This window comes from Lethenteron reissneri, chromosome 64, assembly GCF_015708825.2.
Source record: "Lethenteron reissneri isolate LAM-NWPU_2019-01 chromosome 64, ASM1570882v1, whole genome shotgun sequence".
In the NCBI taxonomy this organism is placed as follows: Eukaryota; Metazoa; Chordata; class Hyperoartia; order Petromyzontiformes; family Petromyzontidae; genus Lethenteron; species Lethenteron reissneri.
This window is the reverse complement of record NC_083842.1, coordinates 9,455,573-9,475,274: the sequence shown is the minus strand read 5'-3', so window position 1 is coordinate 9,475,274 and position 19,702 is coordinate 9,455,573. Positions and strand designations below refer to the sequence as shown.

General features: G+C 48.0%; 1 protein-coding gene across 4 annotated transcripts in view; it reads right to left on the bottom strand.

Annotated features, from left to right (window-relative positions):
- Window positions 1–347: 347 nt before the first annotated feature.
- Window positions 348–19,702, bottom strand: part of LOC133359188 (butyrophilin subfamily 3 member A3-like) — a 31,227-nt gene continuing 11,872 nt past the window's right edge. For 3 of the 4 annotated variants that reach the window (XM_061577610.1, XM_061577611.1, XM_061577609.1), the window contains 5 exons: window positions 17,557–17,667; window positions 7,078–7,194; window positions 4,020–4,087; window positions 2,728–3,043; window positions 348–2,322 (listed from right to left, as the gene is read on the bottom strand). In XM_061577610.1, the coding sequence (XP_061433594.1) occupies window positions 1,775–2,322; window positions 2,728–3,043; window positions 4,020–4,087; window positions 7,078–7,194; window positions 17,557–17,667 (1,160 nt within the window). In that variant the 3' untranslated portion in view covers window positions 348–1,774. The remainder of the gene's footprint in view (window positions 2,323–2,727; window positions 3,044–4,019; window positions 4,088–7,077; window positions 7,195–17,556; window positions 17,668–19,702) is intronic. The other variant, XM_061577612.1, reaches the window with a different exon arrangement.

Below are 19,702 nucleotides of genomic sequence, written 5' to 3'. Positions count from 1 at the left end.
AGACGCGGAGGAGACGCGGCGTGGCGAGAGAGACAGACGCGGAGCGACGCGGAGCGGAGTGAGGGCACGGAGAGACGCGGAGCGGTGGTGCTGCAGAGAGAGACGCGGAGCAGAGTGAGGCCGCGCCGAGACGCGGAGAGGTGGCGCGGCGGAGGTGGACCATTGAGCGGAAAATAAAGAGAACAGAAAGACAGCCGAGTACGAGTCCTACATATGTAATAACTCTCGGACAACACAAACTGTATAGAGGGTTGCTTTATTTCTTAATTAGGGCGCTTCACACAGATAACTTCGGCCAGGAATGGCACGCAAGTGGCAACGACGTGAAGACAGTGACGATGCAAAGACAAGTTCAAGTTCATTTATTAGGTATAGCTCTGTGAGCCATTCGGCTCTTGAATCGGGTGCAACCGCAACAAACAAAAATATGAACAAAAACATCTTAAAGTGACTATGTGCAAACAGAAAATCCAAGAAAAGACAGCAAAATATTGCAGAAAAAACACCGTACGCCAACGCTGTGTGCAAAAATCCCAGTGGGATGCAAGTCAAACAACCAACAACAACACAAAACAACTTAGATGAAGGCGATCAGTCTAACGGCGTGAAGACAGATGACCCCGATCCCAGGGCAACCCCTAACCTCGCCTCTTTTTATCCCAGGCATGGCCCTTATCCCGCCACGCCCCCTTTCTCGAACTCTCTAGAACTTCCCATATGGTTTCCTTCTGAACTCGCCCTCTTCATATCCACCCCTGTAATTACTTCCCGTGACTGCTGGGCCACGCACTGTCCCCGCACGCACACTGTCTCCACACACGCACTGTCAATAAACATGTGCATTATAGTTTCAAAGCTATGGGAAACTGATATTACATTAATTTTTACATCGTAAAAATGTATATTTTATCGTGACAAGTATATCGTGGCAATCCAAGGTCTAGCCCAGTGGCGTAGCATGGTTGGTAGTAGCAAGCATTTACATAGCCCCATAGTTCACCAGCTTAACAAAAGCGACCCCATGCATCGACAAAATAGGTACAGAACCCCTTGACACCAACACAAGTACAAAACCTCACGGCAAAAAAAACAGGTATAGAACACCGCGACAGTAGAGCGATTACAGACCACCGCACCCACCGTTCGCACCAACCCTTACGCACGCTCCACTCCTGGGTGATGCGGCGACGCATCAGAAGCCCAGGGTCCCTAAATCCACTCTCGAGGTCACGTGTAGCCTCAGGGATTCCCCCCGGACCAACGGTAGTGCTGTGCTCCCAGGATTCAGCGCAGCGCGCAGCATCAGCTATGGTCTTAGTTCCCGCTCACAACAGCACTCTCAGCAATTCCACGCAGTGGCAATCTCGGGCCTTGGTTTGTGCTCGCTCTTAGCGAGCATAATTCGTTCCGGAAACGTGCTTGTAATCTAAAGCACTCGTATATCAGTTGTGATCACGTGATGCTCGGCAGACAGAGCGTATACATACTACTCGTATTGCAAGACCTCGCTCGTTTATCAAATTAATATTTATTTTAAAATTTGCTCGTCTTGCAAAACACTCGCAGACCAAGTTACTCGCAATCCAAGGTTTTACTGTATTTTATTTGAAAGTTATTTTCTCATCCCATTAAAATCAACTTTCATTCACCAGCGTCTTTTCTATACTGTATTAGAATAAATAAAAGTGAAAGCTATAATTTGTATTGTACTCAATTCTGAGCTTCATGGGAATTTTTGTATTAAATTATTTTACTCTCACGGATGATTCAAACTTCATTCACAGTAATTGTAATCGTTAACAGGCTCAATGGTGAGGGCTGCTCCCCACACGTAAAAGGCAGCATGGAGAGGCTGAGCAAAGTGAGCATAAAATGTGTGTAGATGTTTGTTGCTGTCAGCGTTGTAAAACAACAGAAGCCCTGCATCATAGTCCAGGCCAAGACCGATTCTGCGAGGATTTTCATTCACTTCCAGCTCGATGCTTTCCTTGTCATGCCACGCCCTAAATTTGTTGTTGTATTTTCGTAAACACCAGGACATGCTGTTGTATCCTATCAGGCATGCATTGCTTTCTCCTTTCCGTGCAATCTTCCCGTAAGCGACGCCAATACGAAAATTCGTCACTTCCCTCACATTCACCACCCAGCAGTGGCATCCTTCCGAGAAGCTATTCGAGGACAGGACATGCATCCAGTAATCGAACCGGTCTGGGTGTTCGGGTTTATCTGGGGCGTCTTTGATCCATGTTGCCGTCTTGTGATCAGCTGAGATAAGAAGCTCTTTATGTGCCGTGTCTGGATCAAGAACTGGAGAGCATTTTTCTGTAATAAAACCAATGATACATGGTGATAATGTATTGCGTTTCATATTTTAATATTCTGGTATTTTCATTAAAAAAATGTTTGGAACTACGAGTAAAAAAGTCAGGTATGTTGGTCTGCATTTACATACTTATTTCACCACTTTCATATGGAAAACAATGTCTAGTAGCACAAAACACACCTTTGTGAGCTCAAATATGAAAATATATTTTTGATTAGCCAAATGAAATGTTTAAATTAGACCATATTTTAACTGAACTAGCACGTCATCCAAAAATATATTTACAGACTACGGTCTTTGTATTCACATAAGTACCGAAGGCCTGACACCCAAGTGAAACATATACATAATAAAGTAAGCAACATCCCACAATAAGAGACTGTGGCCCCTCATAGCCCACATACCGGCAAAGTCGAGCAGGGTCTGCAGCTGTGTTTTCTTGTCCTGTCCTGCATGGATGACATCTAGAAGCCCTTGGCAAATCTCACCTTCATTAATAAAGTGATTGAGAATACAAACTGCACGTTCGGAGCTGTCAGTAGCTTCGTAAGCCTCCCAATAATCGGATATATTCATATTGTATTTTTTACGCATCTCGTACAAGATAAAGTAGCTATTTTCAGAGACTAACTTGTAAACGTCTGGCAGAAACCCATGTAACAACTTCCAAAATTCAGCATCACTGGACTTCATTCTCTTCTCGATGAGCTTGCGTTGATTCTATGCACACGGAAAAGAGGCAACCAATAGTTACCTTTCAATTTAACTTTTGGCGCATAGTTGGTTTTAATTTTGTTTAACATCATTCCTCCAGAGTTGTTAAAAGGGAGCACCACATTGGGTGCTATGTGTTCAGAATTAAAAGTTATCTTTAGGGATAAATGGCCATGCAATAGTAACATTTAATTTTCTCCAATAGTTGAGGACAACTCAAGGCATTGGACAGTAATTCTACCATATCCCACAATTTTTATAAAGGCGCCAACTTACTTCCAAAGGTCTGATTTAACAATTTCACCCCTCTTGCTTTGACAGACTTTCAGCTCTCCTATGCCAAGAGCAAATCCTCAGCATGTCATACATGCCAGTGTTGTGATTAGAACTGGGATACCCAATAATATAATTAAAATTGATCACTCTACTGGTTATCAGATCGATAACACAAACATTTTTAAAAAGTCTCATCTCTTAGTGACAATTTGCATCAGCAGTGTCATGCTGGGGGTGGCTAATATGGGATTTCCTGTATTCAGTCAGCACGATGTGTGGGGGCAGCTGGCATCCTTTAAGGGCCTCAATACTTGGCAAAAAAATTAATTGCACATTATAGTTTATTAAATCAACTTAATTGACCTATCATATCAGCTATATTAGTAATTAAATGTGTGACACGGGAGCTTGGAGACTTATTGTAAATATCTTGTGAACATTACTTTTGGATTTTATGGAGAAATCTACATTTTTAAGACTAACTGGAAAATATATTATAGTCATTTATATTGTGCTATTGGATATACATTTGAATTTATAGCTTAAATGTCGGGAGAGTCTATACATCACGATTAAACAGTGGTAGGCTGCACACAAATACGAGTCCCTGTGCTGAAATACCGTGCCAGCCAGGTCCCGGAACAAGTCCCATACTCTGGTGTCACACCTGGCAGGACATGGAAGGGTTAGATGCTGCGTGACTTACCTCAAATATATCCTTGGGCCTCTCCTTATTTATAAGAGGCAACATCTCTCTCATCTGGCCAGTCAACTCTGGTAATGTACAAGAAGACGTGACACATCCACTTGGTAACATCTACTAAAAGCACTGCTAGCTATAACGGCTATGCTAAGGTGCGAGCGAGCCTTAAAATAAACCTGTTCTGTTCATTAGTAGTATACCATAATCAAGTGAATTAATTGCAAGGCAAAGAATCACAGTGGCGGTAAAGGTGTGAGATTATACGATGTGTACATCTGATAATTGTTTTGTACTCTTCTATCTGGCAACAAAACTGACACCTTTTTTACAAGGAGTCATGTTTGCATAGACCACAATACCTGTAGCCATAATGCAAACAAAAAACATAACTCTGATAATATATGCACTGTCCTTGAAGTTGATTGGTCCACATCCGAGACAGCTTTCCATAGAGCCTAGTCTCACATGGGTTGGACCAGATGATACAAAAATGACTCTTTGTAAAAAAGGTGTCAGTTTTGTTGCCAGATAGAAGGGTAAAAAATCCAATTATCGTATTTTTTACTGGCAAATGAGGTTCCAATGAAGTGTACATCTGATAGTGTTATTGACGGTCTACTGAAAATGTATAATTGTGCTGCAATTAAATTTTAAATATGCTTCAGTTCGGGCCAAGAATATGTTCTGTATGATGAAAATTTTTGTTAGCATAAAGGGGCTGAGTGGCATCTTGACAATTACTCATTAATACAAGATGTTTTGGGAGAATGCACAGCTATCTTCATTATTAGCAAAATGGAAATCACCAAGGTGATGTATTTCAGCTGGTTCATTAATATGGAATTATTGCCCTAAATGTGCGGCAGATGTTTTGACAATATCAATGTGCATTATCTTGAAGAATATATATATGTTTTTACTTTGGATAATGTGCAGCTGATCAGCAACATATTTACATTCGTTTTGAAGTTTATGAGCCATTGAATGGTTTTAGCACCGGATGAATATCTTAAATGCTGCCAACAAATGACTGACGCAGGCAGTGCCACACGATGTAGTTGAAGTTTCGAAAATTTTCTAACATTTTCATGAGTATTGGAGATAGCCATATCTGCCTTATGATATTCTGTGCAGTTCAACACCAACCATTCTTTATGGGACATTTTAACTGAGAGGTTCTTCTGTGGAGTCAGTGATTAAGTGCTGTTAGGTATTTTAGCATTCTCCCAGGTTGTTCTTCACTGTGCCTCAAGATTCATCAAATGAACTTTGATAGCTTGCAATTCAAAAATGGGACTTTAATCTTGACTTTGGCAGGTTCTGAAAGTTATCTTAAATTGGTAGTTTCAGGTTGGTCATAATGCGTGTACAATTGTGAGATGATTGTGCTTCTTTTCTGATATTGGATGGATATCTGGTGGCCTTTTGATGACATAAGTTATCTTTACATGGTAGTTCCATTCCTGAAGAATACCGAGTGATGGAAAATTAGCGTTACAATTGTGGTGGTCATGTTGACACACACGCACGCCAGAACCAGGGTGCTTAACGGTATGGGATGGTTGTGTACTCCTGGGCGGGACCCGCCGGGGGGAGGGGGCTGTGGGCAGTGTCTACGATCCCACAGAACCCCCCGCCCCTCGGTGGGGAGCGGTAGAAACCGGTCCGGACCGGTTGGGCCAACGGTGGTTAGAACCAGAGGTCGCAAACGGGTTTTGATTCCTTACCCGTACCCGGCCGCACCAGGGTCGCACATGGGTACCCGTACCCAGCCGGGTACGGGTACCCTACCCGAAATGAGTGACAAACGGTTACTCACCAGTGACTCACGGCCTACCCGTACCCGTACCCGGCCGCACCAGGGTCGCAAACGGGTACCCGTATCCGTACCCGGCCGGGTACAGGTAGCCGGGTATCGGGTAGTGTACGGGTATCGGGTACCCGATTGCGACTTCTGGTTATAACCCCTCTGAGGGGAGGGAGCTGGGGGATGCTACGATCCCACAGAGCCCCCGCCCCTCAGGGAGAAACAGTATATAAAGCGGGTCCTTGAAAGCGCCGAGCAGTTCGCCTCAAGTCGAAGCCAGAAGCCGCCTGGAGAGAAGACCCTGGACCCCAAGCCACCGACGTCCTTTTAAGGGCCGGGGCTCAGTGCGGTGCCAGTGGTCGAGAGGTTTGGACCCTGAGGTTCCCTCGGCCTGATGTTCTTCTAAGGGCCAGGTCCGGACGGGCCAGTGGTCAGGGACCCACTGGACCAGAGGTGGGTCAGCCTCCCCTAGGTCTAGCCAGCCGGAGGGCTAGAGAAGAGAGTGACTAGGTACAATAGCCCGGAGGCTGTACCTCCCCAGGTTGTGGGTGGAAGGGGCCATTACCCCTTTGTGTTAGGGTTTACGTGTACCCTGTTATATTATAAATAAACCCGTGTTGCCTCTACGACGACTCCGTCTCCCTACAAGAACACTACACAATAATTAATATAGGGTGAAACACAGTCCATGATAACACGTAAAATGCGTATGCAGGCTGAATAAAGACTGAGGCGAATGGGTGGCATCTCGAAACATCCAGCAGCAGCCTTGCTGCTATATCGAGGCAGCTGTATAACCTTTTATTCCTAATCACGCAACGTAGTTCTGTTCACTCAATCGCGTTATATCCAATTAGTTTCCGTGTTATAACAAAAATGTGTTCCCTAATACATTAATCGCGTTATAGCCAATTCGTGTTATGAAAACACACGTTATAGAACAGACTGTATATACATAGTGTCTATATGCAGCTGCATCTCATTCATATTTTAGGACAAGCTTGTACAGAGATGTTGAGCCTGCATCACTCAATTGTTTCCCAATACCGTTTTTTATAAGCTACATTACTGTGTAGCCTCAAATTGGACACTGCACAATTCCCTTCAAGTTTGTGTGATGTAGACGGGGAAATCTTCCAATTAATCTATAGCCCTGATTGTTTTATCTAATGAATCACAGCTGGACCACTCATGGAAGCATTGGTCTCATTACTAAACAATGAAATTTACGTAAAATGCTCAAGTGTTTCTTACCAATGGGGTATAAGCATTTCTTCTTCCGATAAATCAATAAGGCCACCAACGCCACCAGAAGAATGGTCACAATTCCAGCAGCAATTACAAAAGGAATTGTAATGTTTTTATCTGCAGCTAGCAAATGGCAGAAAACACAAACATTCAGCAGCATATTTATTGACATATACAATTAAATGCCAAGACTATTACACATCACCATCTAAAATAATGTCACATCGACCCCAGTGCCTATGCTTTTATATCAGCGCATCAACCAATTGACGCTTGGGAGCAATGTTGTCTAGTAACATGCATTTAAGCAGCAAACTTGGGGATAGCTTATATTTGCAGAGTCAAATGAGCAGTGTGGCCAATTAAACAAATGGCAGACAGCCAGATGTTGCAGGCAAGAGCTATCCACAAACATCGTTACGACTGGTCAGTGCCGCACTAAATTTGCTTTGCTGTAAAGATCTGCTTAATGAAGTAAATATGCACGATGAAGCCTGATGGATCAAAGTATAGATATGATTTTTAACATGCTGTGATGGTCAACAGGGGACAATGTAGCAAGATTCGTTGTTGTCCTGTGAATCTATGCAACCCCTCTTAAGCAACCCCCACTAACCAGCATGGTACAGTTTTGTAAAATAACACCCACAATCCATATGTATACATTTATTTTGAACTTATTTCACACTGTACATAGCCAACCGTGCTAATCGGAGTTGCGCGGAAAAGACAACACATTTAGCACAAAAAGTTGTTCAAGAATGTAGTTTTCAATCTAGATATAAACATGCATAGATCCAGTAGCTTCCGAATATCGAAGGAAGACCGTTCCAGACGGCCGCATAAGCACATCTGAAAGCACGCGATGCAGTGACCGTCTTTGTTCAATGGCTATCCAAAAGCCGCTTTGAGGATGACCAGAGTTTGTGATGGTTTATTCTCCTTGACGAGATCAGCAAGATATTGTGGTTCTTTTCTGGCAAGCACTTTGTGTCTAATGACTGCGACCTTATAATCTATTCGTTCAGCAACCGTAAGCAAATTCAGCTCGGCGAGCACTGTGTAGTAAGTTCGAGGAGACGATGTCGAAGTTGATGCACACTCTGTTTATTAACCCAGGGACAGGCACAATAGTTGAAGGGGTATCGGCCCCTTCACCCATACTATGGGAAACCCACCCTAGTACTAAGCCCCCTGTCCTGTTCCCCAGTCCTCCTCTACTGGGCTACGGGAGGCTGACTGATCTGGCCCTGGCAAGCACAGATCTCGGCACCAGCTAACCAGCCTTGCCCTGATAAGGGCAGCGGTCTGGAAGCTTTTGGGCCGCGCCGCTGGCTTACCCGGCTCGGCCCTTATAAGGACGGCGAGACCGGGGAGACCCAGGGCCTAATCTCCGAGTCTTGGATCTTCACTGGTCAGCTTCGTGTCGAACTGCTTCGAGCTCTTTGGGTCTCCACCTTTTATAGGGATCACCTCCGAGGGCTGGGGGCGTGGGCAATAACGGATGCGGACGTCGGTGTGACCACCCGTGTATGTGAGTGCCAACACCCCTGTGTTTGTTGTCCGCCGTTTCTCCCGTAATAATCCCTACATCACCCCCCCCCCCTGTACAGCTCGCAGCCGTCCCGGCTGCAACAATCCCTCAACCCCCAAGAATAAAGATTAACACAGTCAACACACGTGTGCCTCGTAACAGTAACAATAACAAGTGTAACAACAACCGATGGTCCCCTATAAAAACCCCCTCCCCAAAAATGCAACACATATACAGAACGCGGTTCGCCATCCCCACGCACAAGAAGCATCCATACACACACACACACAAACAAAAAAAATATATAATGAGCGGGTTCCGCAGCAACGGAACACGCGCGGAAAGCTATTCATAACAACCGGCGCGTTTTGGCGCGTGTCCGTGCAGCGGGCACGTCACAAGGGGCCGGCTTGGTAGAGTCGGCGGTAGGTGTCGCATCTGCAGGTGCCTGGTCGTCCGGTTTCTCGGACGTGCCAGCGCCGACCCCCACGGGGGAGGCTGGCAGCCAAGAGGGCTTCAGTCCTGGGGCTCCTGAAGACGGGACAGTCATTAGCGGATCAGAGGCTGGCGGTGACCCCGCCCTCCCGGAGTCAGTGGACTCCCCACATGTTCGGCCATTTTCGTGAGAGGAAGCGTGCGGAGCAAAAAATGGCTTTAACCGTGAAGGGTGCACAAACCACCGATGCTTCCCCCACTTAATGCGCACACATTGAGGCCGCATAACCTGCACAATTTCTACGGGGCCCCTCCATGGTCGCAACAACTTAGCCGAGGTGGTCAATGGCACCTGGTGGCAGTGCAACCATGCTCGGTCGCCCGGGTGCCATTCGTGCGTGTGTGTCCGGCGCGATCGCAATCTCTCGTTTTGTTTCTGGCGAGAGTCAGAGTTTTGCATGGCCGCCTGCCGTGCCTCGGCCAACCGAAGGATGTTAAATTTAACATGGTCCGCGAGTTTGGACTTAGCATGAGGCGCGGCAATCGTCAGCTGAGTCGCGACAGGCGGGTCAACCTCGCGGCCATACATAAAAAAAAATGGCGAGAATCCAGTCGCCGCGTGAGGAGCCATCCTGTATGTTGCCAGGACTCCCCCGATCTGTAGATCCCAATCGGTTTGGGACTCAGATACCTGGTGGGATAGCATGGACGTAAGAGTCCTATGCAGGCGTTCCACCATCCCATCCGTTTGTGGATGGTAAGGTGAGGTACGAATTTTCTTTGTTCCCAGAAGGCCACATACCTCGTGTAAAAGGGTACTAGTGAAATTCTTTCCCTGATCGGTCAACAACCGTTCCGGAGCGCCCTTGTCGAGGACGTAGCCCTGAACAAAAGCCTCCGCAACGGCTGCTGCGGACTGGTTGGCGAGGGGCCAAGCCATAGGCCATCGCGTGAAATATTCCACGCCAACCAGCAGGTACTTATTACCCCTCGGCGTGGAAGGAAACGGTCCCAAAATATCAAGGGCGACCAGCTCATTAACCCGGGTGACCGAAATAGACTGGAGCGGTGGACTGGCTCCCTTTGCTGGCGGCTTCCGTTGTGCACACTGGGTACAGGACTGCAGCAGATCGTCCACGTCTCTTGCCATGCCCGGCCAAAAGTAATTAAGCTGGAGCATGGCAAGTGTTTTGAGGGTACCCAGGTGCAGGAGCCGTTCATGAGCAGCCCATACAGCCCTACCCCTCAACGTGGAAGGCACCACCAGCCTGTGACGGCGGATCGTCCCATCCCAATGCATGAGTAGGCCCTGGCACCACCCCCATGAGTCAACGCCCGACTTCCCTTGACCTGATCCTTCCGCGCGACGTCATAGCGCCAGGAGGGTCGCATCCTCCATTTGGAGGCGACCCCACTCAGCACTTGACAAGCCTAGTAGGGAATCTTTCCCTCCCCCCGAAATAGGACCAGCGTTCGAAGGGGTGTCAACTGCGGCCGCAAGAACCCGATCCCGGCCGTCACTTGCCGATTTGCAACGGCCCGAACCCAAGAAACAAGTGCAATTCGGAGCGATCGGCAGGCGTGATAGGGCATCGGCATTGGTGTGGCGAATCCCCTTTCGGTAAGTTGTCTCGAAATCGAAATCCTGCATGATCTCCAGCCATCGGGACAACTGTCCCGATGGCTGGTTAATTCGTAGGGCATACTGCAACGCCGCATGATCTGTACGGACGGTGAAATGCCGGCCGTACAGATATGGTCGGTCCTGTTGGATAAAGAACACGATAGCCAACAGTTCGCGGCGGGTGACGCAGTACCGCTGCTCGGCCGGAGACAATACTCTACTACCATAAGCCACAACGCGCTCCACGCCACCCACAATTTGTGACAGCACGCCTCCAATCCCGGTATTGCTTGCGTCCGTGTCGAGCACGAAGGGCATGGAAAAATCGGGGTAGCTTAACGGCGGGGCCCCCACCAGGGCATCCCGAAGAGAGATAAAAGCGGCATCCTCCTCCGGCCCCCAATGAAATTTGACCCCTTTTGACGTTAAGGCATGTAGTGGCTTAGCGATGGAAGCAAAGTCCGCGACAAACCGGCGGTAATATGAAGCAAATCCGATGAAGCTTCTAACCTCCCCCACCGAGGTGGGAGTAGGCCAGGAGCTGACACAACGCGTTTTGGCAGGATCGGTTGAGATGCCTGACCGGCCGACGATGTGACCCAAATATTTAACAGATTCGCGCAGCAAATGGCACTTTTGTGGCTTGAATTTCAAATTAGCAGCGCGCATCTTGAGAAAGACGGCCCGAAGCCTATTAAGATGTTCCTCGAACGTCTTACTGAATACGATAACGTCATCCAGGTAAATCAAACACACCTCCCATTGCAAGCCAGCGAGAACCAATTCCATCAGGCGCTAGAACGTCGCGGGAGCAGAGTGTAATCCCATGGGTAAGCGATTGAATTGAAGAGGCCGTGCGGCGTTCGGAAAGCTGTTTTGGGCTTAGATTCGTCGTCCAAGGGAAGTTGCCAAAATCCTGAGAGCAGATCCAAAGTGGAGAAGAATCGCGATCCCGCGAGGGCATCCAGCGATTCGTCCATTCGAGGAAGCGGATAAGCATCGGCCACCGAGATCTTATTTAATCGCCGGAAATCGACACAGAACCTTAGGGACCCGTCGTGCTTTTTAACCAACACTATGGGTGCACCCCCAGGGCTGATCGAGGGAGAAATGATGTCAGATTTCAACATGTCATCTACAGCTGATTTAACATGATCCTTTTCGGCGGGACTTAACCGAAAAGGATTTTGGCGGATAGGAGCGTTGTCACCGGTGTCAATATGGTGGCGTAGCAATTTGGTACATCCGATATCGTATTTATGTTTACTGAAGACGTCGGAAAATTCTCGCAATAAGGCGCGTAATTTAGCACGTTGTGCGTCGGACAGGTCAGGTGACTCAGCACACAACGCCTCCAACCAACCCTCGTCAGTGTCTGAGGCTAATCGCGTTTGAGAATCGGTGGCCACCTGGCCAATGATCGGCGCTTCCGCAGGTACCGGAACTGCATGTGCGAACACGGTACCCTGCGAAACAACCGCCGTCCGTGTCCCGACATTGAGGACCGCGATAAACGGGTCCCCATCCCTTTAACAATAGTCTGGGCCATCACCAAATCTGGCCCACTCACCCCGGCTCTCGATGGTCCCAACATAATGCCCCGGTCAGAGACCCCTTTATCGAACGGTCGACGCAACCGCAGGGGTACTAGCATCTGTGCCCCCGGGGGTACACGCACCGTTCGAGCAACGAGCGCCTGTACCGTAGCACAGGCAGTATGCAAGGCAGGGGTGGAAGGCAGGAACGTAATACGTCGGCCTGATGGAAGCTCGATGCATCGCTGGTCAATCAGAATTTTGATGGGCAATTTGGCCAAAAAGTCTGTCCCCAACAGGCACGGAATAGCCAGCGAGGAGGAGACGAACACCGGGCCAGATAGTTTAATGTCCCCGATAGAAATTTGCGCTCGAATTTGGCCGATAATACCCAACGAGCCCCCATTCGCAGCGTAAAATGGTATGTCGACAGGGAGCAACGGACGACTCTGAACGGGCAGGATATTATAAATCAAATCCGAAATGATAGTTGCCGAAGCTCCCGTATCGACCAGTACCCGTACCTCCACCCCGTCAATATGCCCCGTGACAAAGGACGACCCCGCCGATGCAGCCACAACCCGGTGAGCCAACTCGGACCATTGGCCCGGTTGGAGCGCCCTCCCCGACATGCCGCGACCCGACGCACCAGCACCCAAACCCCGAGAATAGTGTATCGGACCTTGTGAGAGGAAAGTGGGTGTGTGTGCAGGCCGAACATGTGGGGTGCCATGACTTGCCCGAGGATGTTGCGAAGGCTTGTGGGGAGGGCCGTCCGCAGCTCCAGGTCTCGCTCCGCGCTGTCGAGGAGCCCGGCATCCGGACGCCACGTGGCCCCGGAGGCCACAATTGTAGCAGACGACGAGCGCTCCAGAGGACTTGGGCTGATCTCGGTGGCTCGGAACGTCCCGAGCCGGTCGCTCGGCAGATCGCCATCCTGCAGAACGGTCCGCAGCGAAGGCCCCCTCCATTCCGGAAGAGGTCGCCGCCACGGTGTGTCGTGCAGCTGCCTTGTTTGCCTTCCTCCGCTGGGAGATGAGATTGGCATGAATGTGCCTTGCAGCCCGCAATGATGACATATCCGCATCATCCTGTGCTAGGATGATGAAGTCTAAGTCGTCGGCCAGCAGCAAAATTTTCTCGGCCACCATCGCATCGATCCCTTCTTCGTCCATACGCGGGAAAGCGTCTTTCGCCAATGACAGCAGGGCCGTGCGATAAGCAAGTGGCGATTCCTTGTCGCCCTTCTGCCGTTCATAGAAGAGCTGGCGACAATCGGAAGGCGGCCCATAAACTGTGGCCAGCAGCTGCAGCGCCGACTGAATCGTGGAGCGTGCCGACTTGGGTGCAGCGGTGAGGGTGCCCAGGGCGTCGCCATTCAGCATCGCCGGGAGAGCACACAGCGCCTCGTTGTCCGACCAGCCCGCCATTTCTTGGTGGGCAAGAAACCGGCGCTGGAACCCCCCCCAATCGCCGTCGCTTGCTACAAATACCTGCAGGGCCGGCAGGCGTTGCTGGAATGTCGGCTCCGTCTCCGAGTTTCTTGCAGCCTCCGTATCGCGTCCCCGTACTGTACGAGTAATGGCGGACTCTAATGGGTGTCGCGCCGTCAGTGACGTGCTGGTTGGGGCTTGGTCGGTGCCGGCGTCCAATGGTGGTGACGTTGCAACCCCCGATAGGCAGCCACTGCGACCCGCCTTCGCCGATGACGTGGCGGCTGCTGGCTGGGCTCCGTCCCCCGCGTGACGAGCTGGAGCTCCTCCCTCTGCCCCTACTGTCTTTGTGGCGGGAATTTCGAGTCTCCTCTCTGTTGTAAAGGCGGGAGTTTCTGGCGGGCGTTGTCCATCTTCCCGCCGCGTCGCTCCTCCTGGCCCCAGGCGAGTTATTTGTTCCAGCATGGCGGCCGCTGCATACAGGAGCTCCGCCAGCTGCGAGTGAGCCAACGCCAACTCGTCAGTCGACGTCCCGGCCCTCTCCGACGACCCCGCCGATGTCGGAGCCGGCAGCGGTTGTGCAGGTACGTCGGCGGTGATGTCTTGCACCGCCCCTCCCTCGTCGTCATCCTCTCCTGGGTCTTGGGCACGAGTCGTCCGTCTCGTATCCATGCTTGGACCACTTCCAACACCAGATGTAGTAAGTTCGAGGAGACGATGTCGAAGTTGAGGCACACTCTGTTTATTAACCTAGGGACAGGCACAATAGTTGAAGGGGTATCGGCCCCTTCACCCGTACTATGGGAAACCCACCCTAGTACTAAGCCCCCTGTCCTGTTCCCCAGTCCTCCTCTACTGGGCTACGGGAGGCTGACTGATCTGGCCCTGGCAAGCACAGATCTCGGCACCAGCTAACCAGCCTTGCGCTGATAAGGGCAGCGGTCTGGAAGCTTTTGGGCCGCGCCGCTGGCTTACCCGGCTCGGCCCTTATAAGGACGGCGAGACCGGGGAGTCCCAGGGCCTAATCTCCGAGTCTTGGATCTTCACTGGTCAGCTTCGTGTCGAACTGCTTAGAGCTCTTTGGGTCTCCACCTTTTATAGGGATCACCTCCGAGGGCTGGGGGCGTGGGCAATAACGGATGCGGACGTCGGTGTGACCACCCGTGTATGTGAGTGCCAACACCCCTGTGTTTGTTGTCCGCCGTTTCTCCCTTAATAATCCCTACAACTGGACGAACATGGTTGGATCTTGCAGTACCCGTCACGACACGTCCCAGTGAATTGTGTACACGCTGCAGCTTGGTAATACTTTTTCGAGACATCTCGTAGAGTAGCGAGTTACAATAATTGAACTTTGTCGAAACTATGGTACACGCCACCGTGTTGGCTATGTCACGACTCACTAGTGGTCGAATGTATCGTAGAGTCCTGATGTGAAAATTGCAGGACCTCACCCAGCAGTGGATTGACAAAAGGGCTGTACATGTGTAGGACATGAAATATACACGCCACACGTTCGGTTGTTCTGTTGCTATGCAAGCGAGCAGAGTACAGTAGGGGGTATCCGAGGACGGGGTTGTTGTTGTTGGGCGAGAGAGAAACGTTGTTAAGAGGCGCGACAGGTGTTAAGGGTAACCGAGGACGCATGCCGGTGATTGGTTAGGAGGGTGAGTTCTTAATGAGTGGCGCCGCTCAGGCGGGAATAACAAAGTCATGTGAGGCTGGGGGCCTGGGGGCGAATGTAAAAGCGGGGGGGGAGGGGGGGGTGAGATAATTGATTGGGACTGATTGGTGCTGGGATAAAAGGTTAGCATAACGAAGAGACAGGAGTCTTGGTGGGAGTTGGAGTCTGGGTTGGAGCTGGAGTGATGGTGCCCAGTGATAGAGGGAGCAGTGAGTACGGTAACAGTGAGAGTGAGAGCAGTGAGTACGCTAACAGTGATAGAGATAGCAGTGAGTACGGTAACAGTGATAGAGAGAGCAGTGAGTGCGGTAACAGTGAGAGAGCAGCGAGTACGGTAACAGTGATAGAGAGAGCAGGGAGTAGGGTAGCAGTAGATAGAGAGAGGTGCGCAGAGTAGGGTAGCAGCAGAGTGTACGGACCTTGGGAGAGATGGAGAGAGAGCGGAGCGGAATCGCGGAGTGGAACGGAGCGAACGGGGAGACACGGAGCGGTGACGATGAGGGTGTGAACTTTAAAGTGCAAATAAATGGAACGAGAAAGACAACCGGAGTACGAGTCCTACACATGTATACTGTACATGAAAAGTATGGTTTCAGTTGTTGATTACACACAATCCACCAAAAATTGCGAAAACATTAAAAAAATTGTGCGAAAATCTATCACACCGAAGAACCTGATTTTAACTCCAATTGGATCTTCAGAGTGGTTCCTTGCAGTGCAAAAAACACCGGATTTCACTATTTTTTTCAGATGGTACTGTCAAGTAATTTAATTCATAATCATGTGGCCATAATATTTGGAATGTTTTACACGCGCTGAGCTGTTTTGAGAAACTGCATAGATTATATTAACTGCAAAACGTAAGTTGGAATTAGTAGCACCTCCAACTATCCACCTGCAACCATTTGCGCTTGGGGTAAACGATCCATAATCTTAGCTATGCTGGATCAATATTATGACTTAAACATAGTGTGAGCACTTTGTAAGAAAATCAGCAAGTATTGTGAGCGATTAGCAATCTCTCACAATACAATGGCGACCTCTGCAGCTTCTCTCACAATACAATGGCCACCTCCGCAGCTTCGTCGTCGTGGTAGCTCTCCGAACTTACATTTACATGCAAATTTCTCACTTTAACATCACTAGCCCCGCCCTCTTCGCTTATGACCCTTGGGCTACACCCATTTCAAACCTTTGAAACATCCTGCCTCAGCAGCTTTACCACAATTTTTTCTCCTGATGACGATTGCTTGTGTTGCAATCGAAACATCGTAGTTTTTGGTTATTTTTTGTTATTTTCTTTGAACCTATCTACGTGACTTTACCAAAAGACCCAAGAAAATGAATTTCTGCAGCCACGCAAGCTTTAAGTCAAGATTCACATTATGATGTTTAAGATGTTCGTTGGTGTGATAACTCTCAGCCCAAAGAGGAGCAGAGTGTTCTGTAAAGTATACTCGTGTGTGCATGTCTGATTCACAACTAGTGTGATATCAGTCGGCACAACTCAGTATCACCGCATTGTCTACAGTCGTCTTGATGTCCCGAATTGCATATAACAACAATGGAATGGCTCGGCTTGTGCAGCTGAAAAGTAACTCATGCCTCTTGAGAATCACCACGCTGGCATGGAATGGCCCCAGCATGGCTTGGATGTGCAAATATAAAACAGGTATAAGATTAATATGTAGTGCAATCACATCTGATTTCCAACTAGTGTCTGCGAGTTTCTGCATAAGGTTTTAATTTTTTCATCAACCTTCAATGGTAGGTCAGGTTTCGATCAATAGTACCCCCAATATACTTTGGGAATGGGTGATTCTAGACTGCCTTGCTGCAAATAAACACATTTGATTCAGTAATATCTAATTGTTCCAATGGAATGCTGTAGCCATGGTCTTGTATGGAGTTGCCAATTTCTGAAATATTAACAGTTAGGTCGTTGGTGAAGGAATAACCTATTTTAGGCTTGACACGTGTAGTGAGGGAAATATCGTGTGTATACATTTCTCCGATGTGTGTGGTATGTCGGTTAAAAAATGTATAATGCTGGGACAAGTACGGAGCTCTGTCTGGTACCTTGATAACTACTCGAAACAGCCCTACTGACAAGATTTCAATGACGTCCAAAATGTGTAAATTCTTTAGCAATTGCAAGTTGGTGCATTTCCTGATGCAAATAGCTCTTAATTGCATATGTTGGTAACAGAGGCTATAGAGACGAATACGACATTTCTCACCTGTGTTTAATGTAACTCCACAAGGCTGTGAAGGATGAGGCCGACTGTATCCATCCTTACACTGACACACAGTGTCACTAGTGACAGTACAGTCTTGTTGAACATATTCATCTACACAGCAGAGAACAAAAGGAAACGTAGTTTTATTCCAGTACTGTACTGTTTGCTTAATGAACAAAACTTGTTGGTCTTGGCAATATGTCCCACATAGCTATAACTTCAGTACACTGTACATAAAAATTTGGTAATACAATGGAAAATGCATTATCTTTGATGGCTGTCGAGAACAGGGTAATTGATCAACGAATGTTTGTTATTGGAACTTGCTGATCTGCCCCTCCTGGACATGTGAAAAGGAGCTTCATAGCTCATTGGATTATTTCTGTGTAAATGAAGATTCTGATTCTAATGTATGGATGAGAGGCGCTAATCACAGTGGGTCACATTTACCTGTAGCGGGGCATTCTAGAATGCATGACTCACCGCAAGTCAACCCAAACAACAATCGCAATTATAATAACAAAGGCGCGATGAGGTGCGTTCATCTCATTTCGTCTCATCTGTGGAGGTTCATCAGAGATGAGATGAGGGACCAATGTGATGGCAGTTTAATCAACTATGGATGTTGCCTCTCCTCTTTCATGTTGCATAGTACTCAATTTGTATCACCTGGCGATGTGTGTTTTGAGAAAAAAGATGAGTAAAATCATTTATCCAGGTGACTTTGCCTGTAATCTGCCATGGACCCTCTTGAATGTGTAATTGTCGATATTTTCTGAGTTGTTATTAACCAGGATATTTTAATCTCCACTCTAAAATAGTAAGTGCTAGAGCTTCCAGTGATATCATCTGTGTATATGATTTCTCTCTCTAGGTTCCTGTGCGTGTGTTAATCCTTTTTTTAACAGTTTCATTTCAGCTTTTCATATTATGAAAGTATTTTTTCTGTTCTTAGACCATTCTACATTTCCAAAGTATGATACATTTCCTCTTTCTTTATTTGCCTTTTTAATTGCTGCAAATTCTGGAGCCAAATGGTGTGAAACCCGACTCGCCATCTTGTCCTCACCTGCGAACCTGCAGTGCAACCGGGAAGTACCAATTCAAACTGTCTGCGCCATCATCATCCTCCTCTTTTTCTTCTGAGCAACTCAATATCACTATGGGGACCTCATTTGCCAGTAAAAATATGATAATTGGTTCTTTACCCTTCTATCTGGCAACAAAACTGACACCTTTTTGCAAGGAGTCATGTTTGCATAGACCGCAATACCTGCAGTCATAATACAAACAAAAGAACATAACTCTGATAATGTGCACTGTCCTTGAAGTTGATTGGTCCACACCCGAGACAGCTTTCCTTCGAGCCTAGTCTCATATGGGTTGGACCAGATGACGCCAAAAGGCGCACAACTCAAGGACAATGCACCATCAGAGTATGAGAGCTCGGGGCAAGCATCTACACTATGGGGACCTCATTTGCCAGTAAAAATATGATAATTGGTTCTTCACCCTTCTATCTGGCAACAAACTGACTGCAGGTATTGCGGTCTATGCAAACATGACTCCTTGCAGTCATAATTATGACTGCAGGTATTGCGGTCTATGCAAACATGACTCCTTGCAAAAAGGTGTCAGTTTTGTTGCCAGATAGAAGGGTAAAGAACCAATTATCATATTTTTACTGGCAAATGAGGTCCCCATAGTGTAGATGCTTGCCCCGAGCTCTCATACTCTGATGGTGCATTGTCCTTGAGTTGTGCGCCTTTTGGCGTCATCTGGTCCAACCCATATGAGACTAGGCTCGAAGGAAAGCTGTCTCGGGTGTGGACCAATCAACTTCAAGGACAGTGCACATTATCAGAGTTATGTTCTTTTGTTTGTATTATGACTGCAGGTATTGCGGTCTATGCAAACATGACTCCTTGCAAAAAGGTGTCAGTTTTGTTGCCAGATAGAAGGGTAAAGAACCAATTATCAACTCAATATCGTCACAGCCATATTCTTTAAGCTATTTAAGATGGAGGCCCTTTCTTATGTAGCAACAAGATGGATACCGCCTTACTCAAGCTGAGATAAATTAAGATCAGCTAAAGGATTGGGGCCCACGGGAGGAAAGTGGGGATTCTTCTGTTCAATCTGCCCA